The following is a 22943-nucleotide window of genomic DNA, read 5'->3' as shown; positions in this document are numbered from 1 at the left end:
CCCATGACCCGTAAAGAGACATTATGGTGCCAATTAAATCTTTTTGTCTGGAGTGAGGCCATGCAGCTCACAAGCAGTTATCCCTTTCATCCCATTTGGATGCAATGAATGCTGCGGTTCAGAGGGAACAAGAAAGCCGGGAGAAGCCAGCAAGTGAACCCTGTCATATCCCATGGGTCTCTTCGCTGTCCTGCCAGATGCCTGCACGACTACAGAGATGTGACTCGAGAAGTAAAGGCCATCTTTGGCGCCAGCATGACTCATACCCTCTCTTAGGCAGCCGGGCTGCCTGGATTTCTGTTCTGGGACCCAGAACCATGTGATTTATTAGTTCTTTTATGGAACAAGGTGATAGGCAGGGAACATGGTCTTATGATCTTATCTTTTATGGAAAGAATTAAGGGAAATGATGGTAACACTGGTAAACTGCTGGCCCAAAAGTTGTAGAATCAGGTCACTTGGTGGCGGCAGTGGGGTGGGATGGTCTGTGAACCTTAGTCCCCCTCTAGCCAGAACCAGCTGCCCAAAGGAAAGCAAGGCTGAATTACCAAGAGCTGTTGGATCTTAATGGAAAAGCACAACACATGACTTTATAAATGGTGTTTAAGTAGCATATTCATAGAAGTCATTCATTACAGGAAGGAGGGCCAGGGCTGCTGCTGGTGAGTTATGAATGGGTTCCTAATGCATTATTATTTTGTAATAGAAGGAACGGGTGTGCTGAGACTTGCCCTCAGTTAAAGTTAAAGCCAGTCTGTGTGTTACACAGACATTGCATGGAGTGTGTGTTCTTTAAAGAGCAGAAGATCAACAGTGAAAAGGCAAAAAAAATGGGTCTGAGTTGGCATCTCCATTCTCTTCCATCAGCTTCTCCAACATCAACAGTGAAAAACAAGGCCTCAGCCTTCTGCATTAATTTGAGCAGATGGGCTTTCATTGATGATACTCTACTCTGCCCCAGACTTTGTCACTTTGGGCAAGTATCTTTAGGGCATATTCAGCTGTGGGACATGAAAGGCATTTAGATACTGAACTGTCACCAACTTTCACCTGCAATTACCTTTTAAAATCCCCACTTTATGTTTCTGTGTTCATGTAATGCTGAAGTCTAATGACTTTCCCATTTCCTTTTTACCCTGACAGCCTGAGGGGGTCAGTGACTCTCTATCTCTCTACTGACTGTTACAGGGTGGCTTATATTAACTGAGAACTTAAGCCCATGATGGAATCTCAATGAAAGTAAATTTTGTTGGTTAATTGATACTCTGAATCATGCTCTGTTTAATTGTTATCTATTTGTATTATGAGTTTGTCTAAGGTTCTGTTTATTTTACCTGGATATTTTGAAGACACCCTTGGGAAGTGAGGTGGTGGACTAATGGCTTCAAGTTCGACCTTAATTCTATGTTGTCCAGATTTAAGTAAATATTAAGATTTAGATGCTTAAGTGTTCACTGGTCATTACATCTCTATGGGGATCAGGAACAAGAATTGCTGTGACTTTGGATACAAACTAGCTAAACATACTGATTAATTGTGTAATAAGTCCAGTTCATTCCCAGACATTGTGTTGTTGTTTCTTTTGCTTATCTCTTGAGTATTGTCCCTTAGAGGGACATTAGGATGACCTAATTGCAGCCTTTTGGGTATCTATTCTAAACCATCAATTTTTTAAGACATACAGATGTCTCTCTGGGGGGCTAGTCTCTCTCCATCAACTGTAAGAGAAGTGTAGATGGTAAGACAACAGATGACCTCAGAATTTTATACTTTGACCAACACTTTGATGTATTTAGCCAGGTCAGCCCTGGCCTTTAGTTGGTGAGCTATGGGAACTTTCCTGTAAAAGGTTTGTATGGTGCTTAGCACACTGCAGTTCCATGTAAGATCTGTAATAACCACATTTACAACAGTAGTAGTCTGAGAGGAAATCTTTTAGAGTTTCTAAGAGGGTGAAGATCACGTTCCAGTTGAGGTGAGACCTATAAACATGAAGCTGTGGTTCCACACACACGGCTCACAGATTTGTCTGACTTCCTGAAGATTTGCCTTGCTGGAAATGGAATATGCTCCAAGTTTTGAAGCGCAGACGAACCCCTCCAACTTTGTAGAAATGACAAACCCTCCTTCCGAACACTCAAGACTGCCATGAGCCTGAAAGGAGAAGGAGAATGTGCAGCTGGATGTGTGTGCATATTTGCAAAGAAGGGAGGAGAGACAAGGAAAGTTTCTCCTATGAAAGAAATGATCCAATTTGAAGCAAGTCCCTCATGGGAAGAGCTGTGACAGAGGCTGCTCTGTTCCTGTTAATTTTCACAGTGCAGCTGTCAGCGGGTCTGTAAATAGTACTCCGCGAAGCCAACACTTCCTATCCACACATCAACCATTCAATTAACAGAAGAACAGAAGAAGGAAATAAAGTGCACCACAGCCTTCTATCACGGCTTTGATGTTTCCCAGCAATTTATGAAAGTGTACACAAATCTAATTACAAGCCCCACTGCTTCCCATTTACATGGAGCTCCTCAAGTTCAGAGCTGTTTATATCAAAATAATTGTTAAAAATACCTCAGCTGATCTACGGCATTGTGGCCCCCCACTCACCAGAGCCGCCACGCTGCTCCTCCCAGGGAGTTTCTGCCGACTCAGCGCTTTGGTGCCAGCGTGCACACATAATAACAGCCGCTTCCCCGCCGCTCTGCAAGCGAGGCACCCGGGCTACAACTTCATCATGCCCACAAAGGCCTATTTTCCATCTTTCCTCCACCTGCTCAGAGCTCCTTCTGCAGACTCACACTGCTTCCCCATCCACCCCTAATTCACCTAAATATTCCTCTGCTGTGTTGACAGGGGGTGGGAACAGCTGCTTGGCCAGTTTCCCTAATGAAACTGTGTCTGAGGGCAACTTCACAGTGTTTTGTAAAGTCGTAACTGCACAGTAGGAATGCACAGCAATAATAATAGTGGTCATAAATGTGAGCCAGAATTGGTTTCTTTGGTGAAGTGACTGAGCATCCAAACTCAGGAAGATGAGAACCGGTACCCTGTTTGCCGTTAGTTTGAAAGAAGGCCACTACACATGACATATTGACAAAGACACTTGGTTTTGGGGCAATTTTTGTCAATCTCATACTTAAGTCACTCTTGTTTGGTAAACTAAATAGGTGAAAAATTCCTCTAGCTTAATTAATAGCAGAAATCTCTTATGGTATGAGAGGGTAGACAGCACACCGTATAAGACAGGAAGAGAATCTCTTCATCTGACTATTAATAATATTTGGCTGGGAATTTCAGTGGTATGGGTGTACTTCCAAAGAACCTGGTGGGAGGAGGCTCAAAGTCAACCTTGTTCTAGGTGTTGTGTCATTCATATATTTTTGATTAATAAAAAATAAATTAAATACAACAAGTAAAGCCCTGATCAGTCTGTCAACTAACAACAGTGAGCACTAATTTGATATAGGTGGTTCCTGAACAGAGATTTGAAGTTTTGTCATTTGTGTTTCTAAGAGCTACACAGAAAAATGTTGAAATGAAAGCCCCCAAGTTAACAAAGTTTTGGGCTGCAGCACTTTTTTTTTTTTTTTTAAGTTCAGCTAAGTTGAATCTTTCTCTGAAAGGCAGACATCTGTTCAGTGCTTGTATCCAAGTCTCACATTTTCCTTTCTTTTCACAAAATCAAGGATTCTATCCAGAAAGTAATTTTCATGGAAGATGTTCAACCAGGCAGAGATAGACTTGGGATGCTATTGCCTGGACAGAGAAGAAATACCGTGGTTTAACCAAGCTGTTACAGACTTCTATAGTAAAACAAAAGAGGATTTGGCCTGTGTGATGGAAGAAGCCACCTTACAGGGTTCTGGAGGTCTTAATGGCCTTAAATTTCATTAATTAAAGAAAGACAAAGAATGAATGTAGCATTGGGCAAGTTCACACTATACCTAATGGATCAGGAGTTAGAGAACTCAAATGCAGGATGACAGGTTTCTGCATCCCAAATTGCTTCAGCTGGGCAGCAAACACCCAGAACAGGATCCAGCTCCCCTGCCATTGGACATGGAATTAAGTGTCCACCCTAAGTCTGCACACTCAATGAAGAGGCAGATGTCTCCATGGCTCAGTCAGGTAATCTTAAACTACATGTCTGAACTATATGGGAGGAATCACTATCAGAGAAGATGCCAAATGAAAACCTTTAATATCTGCATGTAGGTGATTAATGTCAGCTGGTGTAGAGTCACCCTTGATCTTTAGCTCCAGCAAGATTACTGTGGAAGCAACAAATGCAGCAGAAAGATTTTGGGGTGGCAAGAGTTTATCTCTGGTGAGAAAAGGCAGTTGTAGACTCTGAGACAACTTCAGGAAGCAGGTGTTCTTATCTTTTGTTATTAAGCAGTATGGGCTCCTTTTCATTCTAAGCTGCACTTCAGGTGAAGAACCACTATTTTGGAACTGGCAGGCCATAGGAGTCTGACACTATTTGGCTTTTCTTTTGACAGGTTTCAAAATCTATTCTGAAAAATAAAATTCCTTCAGAGGTATCTGTTTCTCTCTTTTATAGTAGAATCTTAAATGACAAACACTCAGATGACAACCTCAGACATAGTTTCTTAGCTTCTGGATGTCTTCAGTTAGGTGAGATGAGTCCCACCTCAGGTATTCAGTCTAATGCCATTATGGAGATCTCTATTACAATTAATGAAAGGGACAGGCTCTCTCAGAAGGTGATTTAGCCCATCCTAGCAGAGATAAAGGGAAGAATGCACAGATCTCTAGAAATGTCTCTCTTTCTCCTTTCTGTAAGAATCCTAGAAGTTCTTTAGAATAGATTACAAACTTCTAGACTGTTAAAGCTAAATCAAATGAATCACACTCTTTACTTCTTCTCACCTCTATGCAGAAAATGTAGATAACAGTACTGTTCTATCCCTTCCAGGAATTAATTCATAACAACATAAATTCTGAGGTGCCACAGTGTGTGAGATGGTGAAAAAGGTGCAATAGTAGTATGGTTTTTAACCCTGTGTACATTCTGGGTAGGATAAAGGCTGCTGCAATTTAGGTATGTATGCTGAAATGTGGAGGAGAGTTCATTCTGAGGGGGTGGATGGACAAGACCGTATCTTGGATGTGTTAGATGTGTTATGCAGAACGATTCTTCAACATTTGGCTGTCATCCAGATATGAAGACAGGGAGAGAAGGAGAAAACCATGTTGAAGATGATGTCTAGGTAGGAGCATGATTGACAGGTAGGATGATGGTAATGTCCACAGTGACTGAGAATGGAGGCGGAGGAGAGAGGAGACAGGGTTTGAGAGGAAAAGTTCAAGAGCTCTGTTTTATACATATTGGGCTTGATCTGACAGCTAGACATCCACTAGGAGAGAATGGAAAGACAGGCCAAGATTTTAGTTGTACAGGAGTCAGTCCTGCAATAGAGAAGTTAGATCTGCAAGCTGTCACTATAGAAATAGTAACTGAATTTGTGTTGGTGGATAAGGCTGATAGGGACAAGGCTTGGATGAGGAAGGGTAACGAATCATGTGAAGAGACCTGTTTATGCCCCCATATGGATGGGGAAGAGAGACAGGAGGCGACAGAGTAACCAATGCTGAAAGTACAGGGTATATAATTGATATAAATACATGCAAAAGTACATGAAAATTATGATCTCTCACAAAGGAGGACATGGAAGTCAAGTAATACACTATTGTAAAGCTGTTGAGTTGATAGGCAGTATGATTTAAAAAGACCCAAAAAAGTTGTCTTGACAGGCAGATACAGAAGGAACTTTCAGCCTGCTAGAAAGTAAGGGATTTTGGGAAAGTTATTTCTAAAAACAATTGATTGTGTGAAAATCAGAAAGCTGTAGATCTGTTTGGTGGGCCCTTAGGAGAAACAAGTGACTTCAATAGAGAAGTTGGCTTGTGATGGATGGTGGTCAGGCACCTGTCCAAGGAGAGGTTAATAAAAAAAAAATAAACCAACCCAAACTTCCATAAAAGAAAGTTGCCTTTTGAAACTATTAGGCAACATATGTTGTGTGAACAGGAAGTCACAGTAGAGCAATAATCCTGACAGCTGTGGAGAAACAGGAGTCTGCTGCAGGAACGAATGTCTTGAGACCTGACAAGAATGATGATGGATGCCCCGTTGGTAGTACACGAGGACAAGGCAAGAGACGTTTAAATTGGCTGAACCACAGGAACGAGTTTGAGCTGGCATTGCAGCCGGACAAAAAAGGCTACTCCTAATGGTGAGAGAAATGGGAGGGGGGACTGATGGAAGATGGCAGGAATGCACCCCTCCTTTCCAAGGACGAGGGCTACATCGCCATCTCACCACGAGGTGGCTGCATTTCTCTGTGAACATCCAAGCCCTGAAAGACGCTGCACACCCTGAAGCACCATGAAAATGAGAATGGGAACAGAGATCACTTGCAGGATTTGGCCCATCTCTTTCAAAGGGTCTTAGAAATTTTGAGGGTCAGTGGGAAAAACAGTCTGTGCTCCATGTCTTGATCAAGTGGTGGTCACTTGACAGGTTCTCACTAGTCTGCTGAGCCATAGTAACTTATTGTGTGACAGCTCATGGCAAGTACAAAACACCACCACATAGCTTACAATGAAGAACATAAAATTGATTATTTTCTACTTGCTTTTCTTGTGAAATAGGAGTAGGTATGTGGACTGCAGCTGCAGTTCAGCCAATTCATGGACACTTGTCAAGCCATGGAAACTTGATTGTGAGCCTGGGATGTGCAGCTAGTAAGAATTAAATTGTGATGCTTTTTCAGATGCCCAGATCTGGTTATTTAAGAACACTTCCATAACAGGTATTTGAATCAAATAAGTCAACAGAATAAATGGTCCCATAAAAAACTGACCCATGAAATGCCCAAATTCTTCACTGTTTTGCACATCCTGAGATCAGTTGATGTCAGCAGGATGGAACAAAAACTTGTTCCCAGGGGGGTCGACAGATGAGTGTTTTCTTCTTATCTAAAGTGTGCTGAAAGTAGGAAGGAGAAGGGCTAGGGAAGGATAAGGATATTTGGGTATACTAGATCTAGATAAAATCTTCAGCTCTCCTTGGGTTTTGTCTGTTTTCTCCTGTCTTCCTCTTGCCTCTGCCACATGAGTTTGCAAGATTTTTGGGACAGGGACTGTCTTTTTATTACTTTTTTTTTTTTTGAGATACCACACCCTATGAAACTGCAATTCCTGTTGTTGGTTTATAGACACTATCACTTTGTGTCAAAGTTTGAGAAATAGTCAGTGAAAGTACTTCTTTGACCTGTCTTAGGACCATAATATTTCACTATGGGATGTCAGCATCAAGCCCAACATCTGATTTTGTTAGAAAGAACCTTTTAGGAAGAGACTACTAAAAATATTGTAATACTTAAAAAAAATGAGGACTCTATCCTTAAGGAGATTTTTTTTTTTTTAGTAGTTTCACTGGTAAACATGAACCATTTTTAAACTGATTTGTCTAAGATGTAGTTCCAAATAACGAGATCTTGATGATTTGCTACTTTTAGGAATCTTTTCTCTTGTAAAGAAATTTCCATTTTTGTCCCTGCAAAGATCTAGAGAAAATCTGCCAGGCCCACTTTAAACTTATTTTGATAAAATCATGAATTTACATTAGAGTCTCTTACTGAAAGGGAAATTTTACACTCTTAAATATTTTTTATTGATCTTTCTTGTATACTTTCCAAGTTGTAGGCATGCTTCTTAGCCTTTCATGATTTACACTGTGAATAATTAGTAATAAAAATAATATACTATTATAATAAACAAAACCATGTTGGACCAGATTGTCCTTCCCTGATGACAGTGGAATGCCTTACATTCCTCTGGGTCTGTGCAGTAGTGTACAATTATAATTTTGCATTGAAAATACATCTTGATTTCTACTCTCCTGAACTATCAGGCTTGAAAACCCATATTACTAGATGTCTAAGTGAAATGATCCCTCAAAAGTTTCCTGGAAGATCTGACTGTCTTTCAGATGTTGGAGGTAGGGGACCACATTTATGCCTAGGTAGGCACTTTTGTAGTAGCAGTGAGAGGCACTCATCGCTGGTGATTTGTCTCTAGTTTCTAGTGTCATCCCATGAACATGCTGCTCTTTACTGAAAGCTGTCAAAATGTTCTTTATCATTCACCTAGAGTCAGGGACTCTTTTGGGATAGAAAACAAAGAAGGCATTAAACACAAGTTTCTACTTGATTCTTCCCTCTGAAAATTGAAAGGTTACGCTCATGCTGAGTTTAACCCAATGTTTTTGGTATCTGTGAACCAAATGTGGTTATTTTTTCAGTGCATCAAAACTGCTGGTGACAGCACACAGTACCTGTTAGGGTTCTGCACCTGTGTGAAATGACAGTGTCCTCCTGGCCTTTCCACTGATGGAGCACAGCCAAGGCCCTGCACGCCTGAGCTGTTATCCATCCTTACTAGGAAATTAGTTGCGAAACATAGATAAATCATCCCTCCTCCTTAATTAGGCCACAGGGCAGCAAGACTGGATCAATCTGCACTTGCCCGTGTAACAGAACAACTTACCGGCATTGTCTGGCTGCCATGCAAGGCATTGATGGCTGCTTGGGCCTCTGCATGTGAAGAATATTTCACAAATGCACACCCTGGAAGAAAAAAAACAGAAGAATGTAAGAAAGGTTGCATGGATACCATGAAAGTCCATCTAGCTGAGTGTCCTGTCCTCAACACTGGACAATGAAGATGGTTGTAAAGAAAGTATAACAAGCACATGTGCTCCTGGTTATTCCTTTCCAAAGTTCAGTCAGCAGCAGCCTGGGGACCTTTTAAGGCAAAACCACATTCAAAATTCTCATGATGCTTGTAATGGGCACTGATGGAATGAAACTTACTAAGTACATTTTGAATCCACTTATGTTTTGGCCTCCACAGCTTCCCATGGCAGAGTGTTGTGTAATTTTACAATTTACTGGGTGAAAAAAAAAAATTCCTTTTATTTGTATTGAACTTAATGCTGAATGCTCCTCCCTCTGGTGTCATGAGAAACAGTAAGGAAGTGTATAAAAATTATCAGAAAGTTACGCATACTTGTTAGAAACAAACACAGGCAAAAATGTACAGAAGCCACTCAGGTTGGTCCGTACACAAAAGATACCTTATCATATCACTGTCTGGTAGATCTCAATGACAGACTGCTTAGAGCTTGTCTTGGCTCCAAGCAGCTTTGGTCTCACAAAGCATGAAACAGCTTCTGATGGAGAAGCAGGGATGGGAGAGATCCGCCTGTGTTGATTACCATCTTGTCACCACCAAAATTTGAATCTTAATCTTTCTTTGCTGCACAGCCAGTGCCAGTATAGGCGTTCTCCTCTGGACATTAGAGAAATGCATGCAGTGATTCTCTGGCCTTCATCTCCATGTGAGGAATATTACACTGAACACTTATATAAGCTTTTAGGGCAGAAAAGTGCATTTATAAATATGTGCTAGAGTACAGAAATGATCAACACTTCAAAGGGTCACATGCACCACTAGAGTGGAGGAAAGTATTGCTAACACTCTTAGCTACAAGCAAACTGATTCAGAGAAAGGAAGAGTAATTTCCATATGCTAAGGCAGTTTTTGGAACAGATTGGGAGAGATCTGAGAGGGCTTCCATCCCTTCTATTACTACCAAAGACTTTTGAGCTTTTAATCAATTTGCAATGCTCTAGCTGTCTCCCTGAAGGGGTGCAGGTCGCTGAACAGGGGATGCCAGTCCTGACAATGGGACGTCTCTCCTTTATTCCCTTTGCAGCATCTTTAGAAGATCCACACACCCTTATGGATCCATACAGTGCAGGGTGAAAAGTGAAACATTAGAACAATCCACTTGCAGACTAGAAGAATGAGCCTTCAAAGGTCCCCAAAATCTTCACTGCAGGCTGATAGGATAGAAGTGAGATTGAAGAAAGTAGTGATAGCCCCCTCTAAAAATAACACACATACATGAAATTAGCTTACAGTTAGGAGCCCTTCACTTTGCATTACCCTCTCAGCACTGTGCTCAGAGTCTATTTCAGGAAAAGCACAACGATTGTTGCTAATAGTTGGATCTAATTTAGAAGGAGCTGAGAGGAGACAATCATGAGAAAATTAGATAGATAAACTTCAGTTGGAAACAATAGGGATCAATTATGACATAATCGCAGCCCAGCATTCCCGGGCTCCTGAGATACTGCGTATTCCTCTTCATTAATCAGAGATAATCCAGAATTAGGGTGTTTAATTATTTGCAGAGATTCTTTTGTACTTTCTGCGTCTAAAAAGAAGATGCTCATTAGCAAATATACAAAAGCTTTCCAGCTCCAGTCAGCCGTTACATTTAAAGCAGGATTTTTGACTGCAGTGCTGCTGTCATGTTGAAGGCTTCACTCTCTTCAGGTGAAATTCACCCCTGTGTTGAGGAACCTGATGGGTCAGTGGAGCTGGATAAAGGTGGGAACGAAGGGAATAGCAGACATTTATCTTGTTTAATGCCCAAGATGCTAATGGGATCCCTCCTACTGCTTCCTCTCACTGCTTCCAGTAGGTTTTGAGGTAGGGGGACAAGTGAAAACTCAGCTTTTACTGGTGTATGCTGTCAAGGCAATAGCAGAGATCCCAACATTTTAGCCCTGTTGTTTTTGTATTCAATGGGTTGACTTCTGTACACAGCATCAAATGTGCACATAATCTCCTTCCTTTCCATCGTCACTAGAACTGACTCCAGGACCCCATGAGCTGAGGATGTGAGTCATGTCACTCTCCTCAGAACAATGATGTCCTTCAACTGGAGCAGATCTGGAGTTTGAAGGGATTTTGACACACAGAGAGATATATAACCTGTGCTGAACAGGGAGATAAATGTTCTTAAGTAGTTTTTCTTTTCTTACTTCCAGATTATAGAACTGGAAGGCCTGCTTTTACTGTCTTGTCAGCTTGGAGGAGACTGCCGAGTCAGGGCCTAAGTTTATAATTGTGGAGGGTGTTAAGACTCCTCTTGTGTAACTTCTGGTGCCATGGGAAATCTTTCTGAGTTACTGAAGTAGACAACTGCCGAATGAAGGAAAAAGAGAAAGAAAAAGGGACTGTCCACTGTCCAGAGAGCAGCACTGCAGACCCTGTGGGCCCTCCTGGCTTGCTGAACTGGATCCACCTCAGCTTCCTCACCTGAGGACTCCTGCTTGAGAACTCCTGCACTCCTGGTTGCACACAGGTGAGCTTTACCTGGAGGGGTGCAGGAGGGCTCTTCCTTCCTGTCCCAGGAGGGACAGGCTCTGCATTCCCCTTCAGGCAGAGAAATGCCTCAGTCCCAGCTACTCTGGCACCTGGTTACATGCTCCAGCCACTGTCTGTACCCCCGGGTGACTCCTACAGTAGGTATTTCTGCAGCCCCCTGAGGGGCATCTCAGGACATCACCCTTGGCTTCAGGCAAGGTTCAGGCAGCTTTCTGCATGTGACTGGACTGTGATGGCATGAAAGTGAGAATCTGGGACCTACCTCCTGAGAGCATTGTTTGCATCGAGGTACTGGAGGATTTAGAGGCTCACCACAAGGATGCCTGGTGGGGCTTCACATAATGGGTTGGGTAGGGCTGAAGTCCATGGGATCTGATTGCTCTCTGGCACTTAGACAATCTGCTTAGATCTTAATTTAGGAAAAATGTAAGCCTTATGGGTTTTACCCAAAATAAGTACCTCACAAGCAATGTGTGTCACATATTGGCTTCTAGCAGATGGAAAACATTACAGAATGGGAATAATTTTGTGGGAGTTGTGGCTCTCCTGACTGTCTCCTAAGATAAGGGCACTAGCCTTAAGTTTTCTGTTGGATTGACTGCTCCATGTGCATGTGTGCGTGTATGTAATAGTATGTGTGTAAATTAGGAGCTTCACTTTCTCGGTAAATAGCACCAGCAAATGGAAGCTGGTAATATTAACTCTGTCAAGGCTCAGTATTGATCCTGAACAGCTCAGTGAAATGCAAGCCTGAGACTGCAGCCTGCTAGCACTAATAATTAAATTGGTTAGCAATATGAAGCTGCCACTCAGATTCAGACTTATAATGAAATTGTTTAAGAAAAGCAAAAAGATAAAACAAGTATGGATACAAGTCTGTGGGTTGGATCTCCTTTAGATTCTGTTTTTTACCAATCTCTGGTATTATTGCTTTTATTATTACTCTGTTTAACCCCTTTGTCATTAGATTTTGTTCTGTACAATTCCAGGTGGAGCCAGATGGACATATTTTTCTGCTTTTCCCCAATTTACTGATTTCTTCAATGAATGGACTGCTTAACTGCCTACCATTATGATGATTGGAGCTCTTTTAGGCCAACATAACCTTTCCAGTGGGGCAGCCCCTATCTTTGGGTATCATAAAACTATACTAGCCATATAATTGAAGAAAGGTGCCCACAGTTTATATTCAGCCATTTATATCAGGAAGGGTGAAGTTGCTGACTTATATCAATCAGCTGCCTTATAATGCTGGGTTTAAGTCTTTTTTGGTTGCAAATGATTTTATGGAATAACAATATCTTTCTCCAGTGTATCACTGAGATTTGGTTTCTTTGCTTCTCTGTTGCAAAAATTTGCCAGTTGATGTTGCCACCTGTCAAAATACCCAATGAGATATGAACTGCATCAGCAGGACTGGTCTCTTCTTTGGTGCTGCACATTCCAGCACAGTTTATGATATATTATATGCAGATCAATATTTAATGGACACATTATACTGTCAAGAGAAGAGGGCTTCCTATTCAAATTGAAGTTTGCCTGGAGACTGATGGGGAAAAAAATGACCCTCCTGTTCAAGAGAGAAACCTCATTCTTACACCTGGACTGTAGCAGAGGATCCTTTGTGCTATCCAGGTAACAAGTGATGCCAAAAAGTGTCAGAAGGAGGTAAGGCATCTAGTTTTGCAATGAAGCATTTGTGTGTTTCAAATGGTAAATGTCTACTGAGTGTAATATTTAAATCAGTACCTGTACCCTTGCAATTGTGATCAATGGCTGGTGTGTAATGGCTGGTGTGTCCCTATGCAAAGACCAAGCAAAGAAAGGAAAGACCTGTGGCTGGGGGGGAGAGAAAGAAGCAGACATGGTGGAGTTGGTAAGTCAAGATGTAAAGTAGCACCCTTGATTTTGTTTAAATAAGGAATTGACCTGCTCAGCTGGGTGGGGAGAGCACATCTTGAGTGAATGTAAAGGCCCTGTGTTAGGAGAGGAGGCTCTGTCCTGAGACAAAACACTACTGAGCATCAGTTTGCACATGGTGAGACACAGCTCATCAGGGGCATGTGTTTTTAAGTGCAATCAACTTTTTATTTTCATGCACAAGCAGGCAGCAACCAGCAAAGTAACGGCCTTCCTTGGAAAATGTGACTTTCCAGTAATGTAAGAGATGCTGTCCTGGCAGCTACATAGTGACGCTGCCACACCAGAAAATTATATATACACTGAGACCAGGTCTAGCTTGACACAAGCCATCACCTTACCTTTGCTGTTGCCATCGGGTCCCCGAAGGATTGTGCACTCCTCGATGTTGCCAAATGCCTCGAATAGCCTGCGCACATCATCTTCTGACTGCTGCTTATTGAGCATGCCCACAAAGAGTTTTCTGTCTTCTGGAACAAAATAAAGAGATGCTTACCATATTTCAGGAGGGATGCGAAAGCCAAGATGGCTCAGTATCACATGCAAAACAAATGGTGATTTCACTAAGGTGACATGTTTCAGAAGCTGCTAGTTTTTCAGGTGGCTGGCTCAAAAAAAAGCTTAATAGTATCTGACTTTTACTGACTATTTGAAAATTATTTGGTAATTTAAAAAAAAAAAACCACAACCAAACCATCAGAACAAAACACAACAACCCAAAAAGGTTTGGTTATATATGAAATCTTTAACTGCTTCTCACAATCTAGGCATCAAAGTCCTCCAAATCAGCTTTTCTGATCAATTTTTGCTGTAAGTTTGCAGTAACTGAAACCGCAACATTGCTCAGACTCTGATACAAGAGGAATGTGGATAAAGATAACATATAGAAATAAAGTCCAAATGAAAAATAGGATAAGTTAGTAACCCTCACAATACTAAATACACTGCAGGTAAAAAATGGTTAACATAGCTGTTTTAAATCAGGTTATAATGGAAGACACAGCCTGTAAATGCAGATTTGTCATTTGTACCCACTCACAGACACATACCTACAAGTTTGGATGAGTTTTTTAATACATTTTTAAACTTCATTTGAAATAAGCCCAGAGTTTTTAAAACATATATAGTTTTTTGAAACATAAAGCTAACTTATATGATTACTAATATCTGAGATAGATAGCTCAAGCAGGTGGTATTTCATGTTAAAGCAGGACGTGGTCTGGTAATAGATAGTATTTTGAATGAGGAAAGCTATTTATACTTGGAATTACAGTAAATATGGTGATCTTCAGTCCAGAGCAAAACACCTTCAGAAAATGTTGATGAAAACAGACCAAGCTAGTGATTGCTGAGTTGGTAGAAAGATCACAGAGGGCACTGAGGGATGCCTCTAGATCAAGTTTATGTTCAGAGATCAGTACCATTACACCAAGAATAAAAGGAATTTATGCAGTTTACATCGTGTATGTAAACAGGCCATTTACACATGATTCATAAATGTCTTATTTATCATTCGTTAAACACTATGTTAATGTGTGAACCAAGATTTTTTTTTTTCAGAGCAGTTTACAGAGCAGATGTAACCAATTTGAATAAATATATGTAAATAAATAAATAAATTGATTTTTAAAAATTATTTCTTTTTAATGCACATGTTAATATAAAGCTGAACAAAACATTGGTTCGCAACAACCTTTTTCTGGCTGACTAATTGGGCGATATATGTCACTTTTGTTCACCGAGAAATCATTGGTGTAGGCAATCTGTTCTGCTTCGACCAGTGTTTGATCAAAATTCCCCTCTCCAAGACGCACCTGCCAACTGGCAAATTACTTTATAGCCTTGGATGAGGATAATTTTTCATGTAGTGGATATCAAGTGAGGATATTAGGAGCTTTCAATCCTGCAGTCGAGTTATCCATGTGAATGAAAAGTGTACTGCTCACAGAAAACAAGGAGTTATGTTGCCTTCAGTTAGACTGCTGAAATGGTAGGAAAAATAGTTTGAGGAGGGTACATGTGTATTTCTGATAGGGGAGAAGAACAGGAGTAGCGTTCTGATAGATACGTTAAAGCAAGAAACATGCCTACTTTATGTTGGAATTGATTAAGCAAAGGGAATTTTTGAGGTTGCTGTCATTTTAATTCAGCTGGCAGCCAAACACCATGCAGCCACTTGCTCACCCTACCCCGCTCCAGGGGAATAGGGGAGAAAGTTGGAGGAGTAAGAGTAAGGAGACTTGTAAGTTGGGATAAAAACAATTTAACAATTGAAAGAAAAGAAAACCAAATTAATAATTCTAATAATAACAGTAATAATAGAAAATAAAACCAGGCAATGCACAATGTGATTGCTCACCACCTTTTGGCCGACACCCAGACTGCTCCTGGCTAGCCATCCCAAAGAATAGGTAACCCTGAAACACCATCTCGAACGCGTGAGTGGAGCTCACCGGTCAGCCCTTATCTATATGCTGAGAATGACGTTAGATAATATGGAATATTCCATTGGCCAATTTGGGTCTGTTGTTTTGGCTGTGCTCCCCCCCCCCCAACTTCTTCTGTACCTACGCACTAGCAGGCCATGAGAAGTTGAAAAGTCCTTGATTTCTTAGCAACAACTAAAACCATCAGTACATTATCAATGTTCTTCTCATATCAGATACCATAGTGAATCCAAAATACAGCACTGTTCTAGCTACTAAGAAGGAAGGAAAAAAACTCCCAACTGATTAGCTCCATCCCAGCCAAAAACAGGACAGAAGTCTTTGCTGGCAGAACAAAGTTCAGGCTTTACTGATGCACAAAGCCCTAACTAATACCGTGTAGGGTGTCCCCACTTTAAGAGAAGATGCTTTGGACATCTCAAATATTTGTTTTCTTGATGGCCAAATTGACCTGCAAAAGAGACTCTCAGAGGTGAAGTATAAGCCTTAGAGAGGCAGCTACTCAAGTTGACTGTGTGCTCTGTGAGCATCTTTCAGTTTAGGGCTAGACAAAGCCTTGAAGAAAGAGTCCAGTACAAATTCCAATGGTTGTCCAGATATTGGATGAAAACCCAACTAGTGAATGACACCAGCTGTCCTGGAGGATGGGAGATATTTTAAGAAGGGGGCAGAGCAGTGGGAATGAACTAGGAACACCACTGGCAAAAGAATTTGTCCAGAAAGTTTCTCTGGTGAATACTAGAGGAAGCACAGAGGAAGAGTCTGTAAAATTGTAGTTTACACAGTTTCCCCTGTTTCAGATAAGCTGCATCAGCAAAAGCACTCCTATAGCTGTGTAGCAGTATTTTCACCAGGCTTTTTGCTAATATAGATGTATCATTAAAAAAATCACATCCCTCCTCTGTCAGCAAAACTCTCTAGTGTGGAACTGGTCTGAAACTGCCTTGTCTGGTTTAGTTTATGCAAAGCTAAAACCAGGTGTTTTAGGAACGACTATTTTATTTTATTTTATTTTATTTTATTTTATTTTATTTTATTTTATTTTATTTTATTTTATTTTATTTATTATTTTAGATGCCTTTTCTGCATCTCTGCAGGACACTAGGAGTGATGATGCCTGTCCCCAGAGCTGTCTGGCAGAATATGTAGTGCTCTGGTGAGCTGGTGAGGTGACCACCAGACCACCAGAAACAGGCTCCTCCAAGGGTGAAGACCACCTTCCCCAGGGGCTGCCAGTCTAGCCACTCCAGGGAAGATAGTGTGAAAGGCCCCCCTTGCCAGCTGGGGCTCACTGCTGCCTGGACATCATCTCCAGCCCTGTCTTCAAATCAACGCTTTGTCTTCCCCCTGAAAATTGTGCCTTGGGCTGTCAGAGGAATCACTTGTCAAATCTACTGTCTCAGAAATCCACACAATCACACACTTAGCTGATAAAAAATGAGTCCGTTTAACAAGCTTTTTGCTCTGAGAGGATCTTCTAACAAAGTGCTGCATTTACCTTTCACGTCCCAGCCCTGCCAGGGAACTCAGCAGTGTCTTTTAACAATGCCCCTTGCACATCTTGGGTGGGAAGAGAGAGACAGGTCCAGCAGCTGGGACCATTCAGCATGTTCCAGGTCTTGGCTAATGACTTTATCCTTTAATGAGCTTGTATGAGCCTCTTACAGCCTGAGTACCCCCATATGCTACTCTTCCAGGTCCCAAACAAAAACCTGACATGCTATGCACCAGAGCAACTACTTCTACTTTGTAAATATGTCTGAACACAGTCATGAGACTGCCAAAATCAAATGAGAAGAGGATATGCTGGTGTCAGTGGGATGTGTCTGAGCAGATATGCACACCACAGGTGCTCCCCTCCAGACTTTCCCAACTGTCCTCAAATGATGATAGAATGCAGTGCTTTGTTGTAACATTGCTCAGGCCACTCTACATCCCACAGAAACCAAAAGTTTAAGCTACACACAAACCTGGAGCAGTCCCCAGATCAAGCTGTCCCTGAGCTCTGCTTGTCTGTAGGATGTAGGGTGCATCCCTACCACCCATGGTCCACCAGTACCACCCTTCTGAATGCCACGCTTCCTCCACTTTCAGTGAGACACTGTTCCAGTTCTGTGTTTCAGGACCCACATCTGAATTTCAGCACACTGGGCAGACTCAGTCCTTCATGACCTCCATTGCCAAGCTTTATGCTATCATTCCTTATTTCAGGCTGTGGGACTGAGAGATAAAAAACCTTCAGACCAGGCCCCCTAAGACCTGGGCTTCAGGACAAGGTGAACACACAGTCAGGGAGAACAGAAACAGCACTGTCCGGGGGCAGAAGGACAAAAAGAGGGTGAACATGAGCCCATGATCTGGGGTGCCCTCAACATGAGCTCTGGGGCATGACTGTGTGCTCCAGCCTAAACTGGCCCATGGCCACAGGAGAAGGAGTGGTACCTTGTAGTACCATTCTGTCTTAAACACAGAAGTGGGCTGCCATGAGAAGCAACCTCTATCTCCTTTCGATGAGGGAAATTAAGATAGTGAGCTTACTTAGCATGTCTCAGGACAGGTGTGATGAAAACCTATGCAGCTTCCTGAAAGCCACTTATGGCCATTAAGTATTGATGCACATCCAATTATGTCCACTTTGCTTTAGTCAGGAAGGTCTTGTCCAAATTTCTATGGCACACATGAAAGTGACAGTTTCAGTTTCTATCTCACACCCAAATATTACATATTAGTGAAGAAACCTCTCTAATCTTGCTGCAGAGGCAGCCCTTAACAGCAGCAGTCCAAGTAGTAACACTGCCCAGCAGCATGGGGGCTGAGTGGAGTGTTCATGTAAGCCTCTTCTCCCCACATTTTTGTTTTTCTTCATTAGTGTTTACCCTATTAACAGTCTTTCCCCGCAGCCTGAGTCCATTGTGCCTGCTTGGGCCATGGAAATAAACCATTGATGGCTATTTCTCTGTGCTGTGGTGCCCAGGACAGCCGAGAAGGTTCCTGAGCCATAAGGCCCTTACGGTGAGTAACGTGAGGCACTCTGATAATATTGAAAATTGATTTCATCCTAAGTCTACCCCATTTTGCCATAAACAAGCCACAGCAACAACAGGAGCTGGCAGCACCCACTCTTCCCAGGAGGACAGATAGAAAGGCCACAGCAATGGCAAATGAGTTCCCAGAGATGTCCCCTCAGCGACATTTTCAATATCCCCATGAAACCAAGCATCCCTCTTCTTGACCACTCTGCCAGCAACAGAGGCTTGTGTCCATCAGGAAAAGCTGGCTACAAGGCACAGTGGTGAAAAAATGTTACTTGTCAGATACCTATACAGCATCTATAAATCTTTTCTGCTGTGTTTATACGAAGCTTCGGCACCTTCCCCAGTGCAAATAGGGGTTAAATTATTCCCTGTTCTATTTGTATTTAAATGTTATGTTTCTATGATAAGCATAAGGCAGAGGTGTCAGACAGGCCCGGGCGAAGGAGATGGCACGCGTGAAAGGTGAAATAATAGAGCATTGCAAACTAAGTGCTGAGAGAAGATGGGAAGGGGGGACTCTGAGCGAGGGGGAGAAGGGGGAGGATGGGCACTAATTAAAGAGACAGAAGGGACAATGAGATGCAGGATGTTTGACCCTCTGTGGAGCAAGAGGACAAGAACAAGAATCACAGCAATTGTGGAGGGACTGGGGGAAAATTAGGGTCACTCACAGAGAGACATGACACAGGTTTGTGTTTATCCAGATAGCTCTCGCTAATATATGTGTGTGCATGGGGGTACATTTAGATAAGAGTATATAAATACACTTGTGTTCTTGTATTCCTCATGCAAAACAAAGAGGTTGAATCCTTGTATCAGGAAAGCATAAGCCAGCTTTATCGTCTAGAACATCGCATCCAAGGCCTTGGAAATAAAGACAGACAGATCTACCACCTTCACAGCCCAGGCTAATGAGGAAGGTGAACCAGAAGGTCACTACAATCCCTACTAGCCACAAACCCTCTTATTCTAAAACCTATGAGCCTCCCTATTTAATTCTGAGTTCATTGTCAGGGCATCACACATGGACAGTGTGTGCTTCTTTGTGAAAGAACAAAACTAGGATTTGCGTATTTCTGTGTGGGAACAAGCTGCTTCTGTATGCGCATGCTATCACCTGAGCAGCTCTCTGATGTTACTCAATGCTTTTGGCTTTCTAAGCATCAGGACCAGGTTGTCGAATGGCTTTGTTTCAGAAACCAGATACTAGTAAGTTCCATCATTTATCTAGCTAATAATTATTTGTCCCTACTGCTAGTCTCCTCCTCCCCAAACATTGCTTGAGGGACCAGCTGCAGCACCTTGATCCAGGCACCAGGAAAGCTTTTAAGCTTATCTCCTTGGCACTGTGACAGAACAAAGAAGCAGCCCAGAGAAGTTTTCTGTGCAGATATGGGTCAGAGGAAAATGCTGGTGCATAGGACTAAGTGGCACATCTAACAGAGATGATGCAAGGGGCAGAGCAGATCTTCCTGGCTCTCTCTCCTGACTGGTCTTAGGCAGAGAGGGGAGAGGAGGTGGCACTGAGGGTGACAGTCATAGAATCATACAAACTCATAGAATGTTCTGGGTTGAGAGGGACCTTTAAAGGTAACCCCCCAGCAATAAGAAGGGGCATCAGTTTGCTCAGGTTGCTCACAGCTCCATCTAGCCTGGCCTTGAATGTTTCCACCTCTCCAGGCAACCTCTTCCAGTGTTTCACCATCCTCACAGTAAAGAATTTCTTCCTTATATCTAACCTAAATCTACCATCTCTCAGTTTAAAACCATTACCCCTCATACTATCCTCCCTGATAAAGTATCCCTCCCCATCTTTCCTGTAGCCCCTTTAAGTACTGGAAGGCTGCTATAAGATCTCCCTGGAGCCTTCTCTTCTCCAGGCTGAACAACCCCAACTCTCTCAGCCTGTCCTCACAGGGGAGGTGCTCCAGCCCCCGGTCATCTTCATGTCCCTCCTCTGGACCTGCTTGAGCAGGTCCGTGTCTTTCCTTAAGTTGGGGACCCCAGAGCTGGATACATCACGGCAGGGTGGGTGAGAGCAGAGCAGAGGGGCAGAATCCCTTCCCTTGACCCGCTGGCCACACTTTTCTTGATGCAGCCCAGCGTACAGTTGGCTTTCTGGACTGTGAGTGCACATCGCTGGCTCATGTCCAGCTTTTCATCCACTAGCACCCCCAAGACCATGCAGTGGGATCAGGATCTGCCGATGTCATAGTAGTGAAAAAGAGCTATAGAACTGTTTTATTTCAATCAGGGACAAAGTATCTTCCTCAAGCCAAAGAAGAAAGTAGGATCTACAGAGCAGAGGGGTGAGCTGTAGGTACCCTGAAGATGATGAAAGTTTGGGCTGAGCTCTGAACTCAAATCTGCAAGCTCAGACTGGCTCCCCTCTTGAGCTGGAGTTCTCCACCGCTCCCCTCAACCCTCAAGCCTTACCAGGCGGATCGATAGGCTAAAAGCAGGGCATTTCCTGGGGCCCAAGATGCACACTCCTATTGCCATTTTCACAGCAGTCCTACAGCTCTGTGATGATGATTACAGCCCTTTCCACAGGGGAAGCGATTACAAATTCTGTTGTAGCTAATTGTAAATTAACTAATTATCTTCTCCGTGGTACCTTGCTGGAAAATACATGAACCTTGTAAAATGGAGGTGTTTCAAAAATTAGGACGGCGGAAAAAAACCCAACAACAACTAAAAACCTACCTGCTCCAGAAACAACAGAAACCTACTGCTACTTAACTCCAGACAATAGCAATTGAATCCTCCTTTCACCTGCATGGGCTCCTACTTCCACCCCTTTTCAGTCCTCCTCCCCATATCAAACAACACCCACAAGGGGCTAATTCTGCTGCAGGCTTTAAAATGTTTGCTGAGTTCACCTGTTCCTTGCAGCTGGTTGTTGTGGGGCATCCCTAATCACATCTTAGCAGGAATGATTTCTTTGTGCTGATCTCTTCCCTTCCTCCCTCCCTGTTTTGGTTTTAGTTAACAGATTCTTTATATCCCATACGTTAGCAGATATGATTGCACAGCTGCCAGTCTCTGACTGCTGGAGACAGAGGCTTTGAGACACCCGGGCTAGAGAGAATAACAGCTAATCTGAACAGCTGTGTGATGGGGACAAGCGCAAATGAATATAAGCCCAGGTGTGGGAGCATAATTCTCCTACACAAAGAAGGAAGCTTCATCCCACAGGTGCATTACTATCTACTGTTGCATCTGAAAAAGTTTGAAAGATTTCTCTTATTTAATTGCTTAGCTGCACTCTGAGCCTTGACTTGGACATGGGTCCTGTATACAGAGTGAAAGAACAAGCTATATGAGAGACAGCAGGTCCGTCTGACTCAGTGTGCTGCATCTGGCAATAGCCAGTTGTGGATGTGTAGGAAAGAGTACAAGAACAGGGGAAGTGATTTTGCTAATCCCCACAAACATTTTCCTAGACTCCAGTGCTCTGCAGTTTAGGGACTTCTGGAGTCCATAATGTTTGGGTTTTTTTTTTTCATACGTAATATTTTTTGAAGTGTTTTTCTTTGATGTAGTTGTTCGGTGAGCTTCTGAACCCATGGGAACGGTGAGCATCCACCACATGTTGCAGCAAGACATTCTGCAGCTTAATCATGCGTTGTGTTAGGAACCACTTCCTTTTGTATATTTTGAACATGCACAAACTGTTTTCAATAGACAGGCCCTAGATCTTGTTTTGGAAAAGAGTGAAAATCACTCCTGACCCAGTTATGGAAGAATGGACCCATGAGAATATGCCTGAGCTTGGCCAAAGCTTCTGTCTGTACATTTCAGATTGGTATTTGGGACTCCTGGGTCCCATCTCAAGCTGTGCTCTGGATATTGTGGAAGGCAAAATCACTTTTCCCTTAGAGCCATTTGTTATTTCTGGTACCAGAGAGATGGATGACCATGTAGTTACTGTTACTAAATACTTACAATACATCTATGCCAAGGATAGTGGCCTCAGTGGAAATATGGCCTACATAAATTACCCAGAACAAAAGGCAGCCTCAGTTTCCCCATCTGAAAAAGAACAATTGGTGCTTGCAGCAGGCAAAATTGGGCACTGCTGAAGTTCTTCGGCGTTTGTCACATACCAGGAATACAGGGAGCTCTGGCAGTAATATTGAAAGGCACCTAGCAGGACGGTGATCAGATCTATGTTTGAACCTTCTGATGGTTTCTATCAGATGTAAATAGCTGGAGATCCCCCAACTCCCTTTTCATGCAAGAGGAGTCCATGGTGGGGGTAAAACAAGGC

General features: G+C 42.6%; 1 protein-coding gene across 10 annotated transcripts in view; it reads right to left on the bottom strand.

Moving 5' to 3' along the window:
* CELF4 (CUGBP Elav-like family member 4) overlaps positions 1 to 22943 on the bottom strand; it is a 714868-nt gene that overhangs the window by 91318 nt on the left and 600607 nt on the right. For 6 of the 10 annotated variants that reach the window (XM_074932824.1, XM_074932826.1, XM_074932823.1 and 3 more), the window contains exons 4-5: positions 13530 to 13658; positions 8575 to 8654 (exon numbers count right to left, since the gene is read on the bottom strand). In XM_074932824.1, the coding sequence (XP_074788925.1) occupies positions 8575 to 8654; positions 13530 to 13658 (209 nt within the window). The remainder of the gene's footprint in view (positions 1 to 8574; positions 8655 to 13529; positions 13659 to 22943) is intronic. The other 4 variants (XM_074932825.1, XM_074932827.1, XM_074932819.1 and 1 more) reach the window with 1 other exon arrangement.

Source organism: Athene noctua, chromosome Z, assembly GCF_965140245.1.
Source record: "Athene noctua chromosome Z, bAthNoc1.hap1.1, whole genome shotgun sequence".
Classification (NCBI taxonomy): Eukaryota; Metazoa; Chordata; class Aves; order Strigiformes; family Strigidae; genus Athene; species Athene noctua.
This window is presented reverse-complemented; position numbering and strand designations above follow the sequence as displayed.